Source organism: Phytophthora parasitica (assembly GCF_000247585.1).
Source record: "Phytophthora parasitica INRA-310 unplaced genomic scaffold supercont2.56, whole genome shotgun sequence".
In the NCBI taxonomy this organism is placed as follows: Eukaryota; Oomycota; class Peronosporomycetes; order Peronosporales; family Peronosporaceae; genus Phytophthora; species Phytophthora nicotianae.
In genome coordinates this window covers 227,153-230,108 of record NW_008649042.1, presented here as the reverse complement: position 1 = coordinate 230,108, position 2,956 = coordinate 227,153, and the positions used below count along the sequence as shown (strand labels likewise).

Genomic DNA, 2,956 nt, shown 5'->3' with positions numbered 1-2,956 from the left:
CATGGCCGGTGGGGGTCTTGGAATATCCGAGAAAGTGCTTGACGCATGCAGCCGTCTGGTTGTAGCTCTGAAGTCCACGAACATAAGAGGCTCCCATGATCGAGGTCAAGTACGGGTCCTCACCGTACGTCTCTAAGGTGCGAGCCCATAGAGAGTTCTGTGAGATATCCAGAATTGGACTGAATATCCAGCTCGCGCCTGCAGCTTCGCTGTCGCGAGAAGTGATGCGTCCAACCTCGTAGACCAGATCCGGGTTGAAACTCGCACCCTGGTTGATCTGGTGGGGCAGGAGCACGGCATTGGAAACGTAGCTGGCACCGTGAATGGAATCGAGCCCGTAGATGACGGGGTGGCCTCCGTTCTCCTCCATGCTGACTTCTTGGATACGCTGAACGATGGCGCGGAACTCGCTAGCGTTGTAGCTGTATCTCCCCATGATCGGCTTGTCACCCCAGTTGGTGTTGAAGTACGAACCAACGTTCAGCTTCGCGTAAGCACGCAATGCAGTCTCGTTGATCGTGCGAGTTGAACTATTTATCATGACTGTGCTGAGGTCGAGCTGCGTCATCTGACCAAGTACCTGAGCCGTGGAAAATCCATCGATGATGGCTTGGGCTTGGGCATCGTAGGAATTGATGTATCCAGCTGATGCCACACTAGCCAGAGGCAAAAGCACTGCCACCAGCAAGGGCGTTAGCATTGCGTTGTGTCGATGGAAAGAAGCCGTTGGCGTAGCTTCAGGATGCACGAGGTACTGCGAGGCAGTTGGCGAAATGCAGAATGAACCTCCGGTCTCTGTAGGACACTCCAGCACAAGTAGAGGCACCAGCACAGCACGATTTTGCGATTGGACTGGCTGGCATGAATTATCGAGTCGATTATTGACGGTACTAACGCGTAGCAAATCATTGATCCCACAACGCACTAAACAACCTCGAGGATCTAAACTGAGATGGGGTCGCTATCCTCACCGAATCTACCCACACGTACATCAGCTTTCCAGCAATATGACGTGCGGTCAATTCGAGAATAATCGATAATACACCCACTACTGTACATGGTTTTCTAGTGGAAGTAGGAGATAGAGGGTCCCTTTAGAGAATGTCGTCCGCTTCATACATGTTAGTGCATGTACATGTAGGTGCTGCTTACGAGCACCGTGCCCACAAAAGATCAAATCGCAGATAAACCTCCTTCAACTAAGTTCTGATAACGCACTTTTGGATGCATGGACAGTCAACAGTCAGCGCGTTCATACTGTACACCTGTATAAAAGGATTCCATCTTGCAGAGACACACCATAGAGTACATGATACATGGGAATTCCTGGTAGTAGCACATGACCAGTTCTTCATACTTGGAGTTCTGAGCCTTCCTAGGCTGCTGTGCCTAGGAAGGCTCAGAAATCTTCTGCGCAACTTTAAGATATGCAGCGGCACTACAGTAGCAAAGCGATGGTATGGCAAATCACTAAAACAGGACTGGAACGTACATACCAGCACGTAAAGTCTCAAGAAATCGCTGATCATTCTAGGGAGTATAAACAGATTTCACAACCAAACACATCCGATTTTTGGCGATAGATAGGGATCTGTATCGCTATTAGTAAAATCCGCATAAAAAATATTCGAGATTGTTATATTTATTGCTTCGCAAAATATTAAGTAAAGCTGAAATCACAATAATAATTGCCAGGGCGGTAAAAATATAGCGTCAATAAAAAGAAAACTGATCCGAATGGAGAGTAGAAGGTTATAATGAAAAATAAAGTGATAAGGTTAGTTTACAAACAGTTTCTGTATTATTGTAAAAACTTTTAGATTTTAACTTTTAGTATTAAAATAGCCACCATGCACTCCGTGTGGATATTGACGCACACTGTAGTATTTTTTTCTCGATCACCTCGATGTTGCAATTCTGTATAATATTGAATTGAAGGACCTCTGCAGCAGTACCGATTTTAAATATGATCTAACAAATAAAGATTGCGCGATGAAACTGCGTAATTACAGAAGTTAGATAAGGAGGGTTGCAACGCCAATATCAGTTCAGCATTCACTAATCCTACATGGCTCAATAAATTTGCATACAACAATGCAGCATCAACTTTCAGGATGCGTCAAATTAAGTTTTATCTATTCAATCTGCTTTAAGCTTTTATTCAGTTTCCTAAATGACAAAGTGTTTTATTAGTTTCTAAAAGGGGAAATCCTGTTTCGGGGCCGTAATTTTAAAATAATTCGTTTTCGGGGCCGTTTTTTCGAAAGACACGTTGGATTGAAAACCCACCCTGTTTTGCAAAAAAACCGTTTGTACCCTGTAGTCTAAGTGTAGCCTGTGGCCTCAATGTTGCGTGTACTCTGAATGTAACGTGTATTCAATATGTAGTCAAAGGGTATCCTTGGTTGCGTGCTGTTCTGAGAAGTTGTTTAGCGGGATTGGCCGAGGGCTCGGAGCCGCTCTTGATTCCTTAGACGTTTCAATCTTTCCTTTTCACGCCGCTCGCATGTCCTCGCATTGTGTCTAGGGTGCTGGTGTTATCTGCATGTACCTGCAGTGTAACAAGACGATGACCACGTCCAAGTTCGGGCAGCATTTCGCACGGCACCTGGGGGAGGGTGAAGAGTACGACATTACGCACCGCGAGCGCTATGAACGGGTTGGATGACCCAAGTCTGCTTCCAGGAGAGGGGGCTGAAAATGCCTACCTCGTAGCCCAGCTACGCACAATTTCTGCGCGGCTGAATGCAATGGACGCGCGTCTGGAGGGGATCGAAGAGCGACTTGCCTCCATTGAAGATCACTTGCAGTCTGAGAGGAAGGAAGCGCCGACCCTTCGTGAGGAAGATGTATCAGATATGATAGGTGTAGAGTTGTAGCCAATCAGAGACAGGCTCAGTTTAACTTAGATTCAGTATGTAATACAGAAAGGCAGATGTAGGGTGGCCGTGGAACC

The 2,956-nt window shown here is 46.2% G+C and overlaps 3 protein-coding genes across 3 annotated transcripts; 2 read left to right on the top strand and 1 right to left on the bottom strand.

Moving 5' to 3' along the window:
* Positions 1-132: 132 nt before the first annotated feature.
* On the bottom strand, positions 133-300 carry PPTG_16225 (hypothetical protein; the record flags this gene model as incomplete). Its single annotated transcript, XM_008913852.1, has 1 exon — positions 133-300. One exon carries the CDS (start codon positions 298-300, stop codon positions 133-135), a length of 168 nt encoding a protein of 55 aa, XP_008912100.1.
* A 293-nt stretch (positions 301-593) lies between these two features.
* PPTG_23907 (hypothetical protein) lies at positions 594-1,263 on the top strand. The gene has a single exon (XM_008913851.1). It carries the CDS (start codon positions 636-638, stop codon positions 1,038-1,040), a length of 405 nt encoding a protein of 134 aa, XP_008912099.1. The 5' UTR covers positions 594-635; the 3' UTR covers positions 1,041-1,263.
* Positions 1,264-2,651: 1,388 nt separating this feature from the next.
* PPTG_23906 (hypothetical protein) lies at positions 2,652-2,879 on the top strand (the record flags this gene model as incomplete). The annotated part of the gene is made up of 1 exon (XM_008913850.1): positions 2,652-2,879. The coding sequence occupies one exon, from the start codon at positions 2,652-2,654 to the stop codon at positions 2,877-2,879; it is 228 nt and encodes a 75-aa protein (XP_008912098.1).
* Positions 2,880-2,956: the final 77 nt, after the last annotated feature.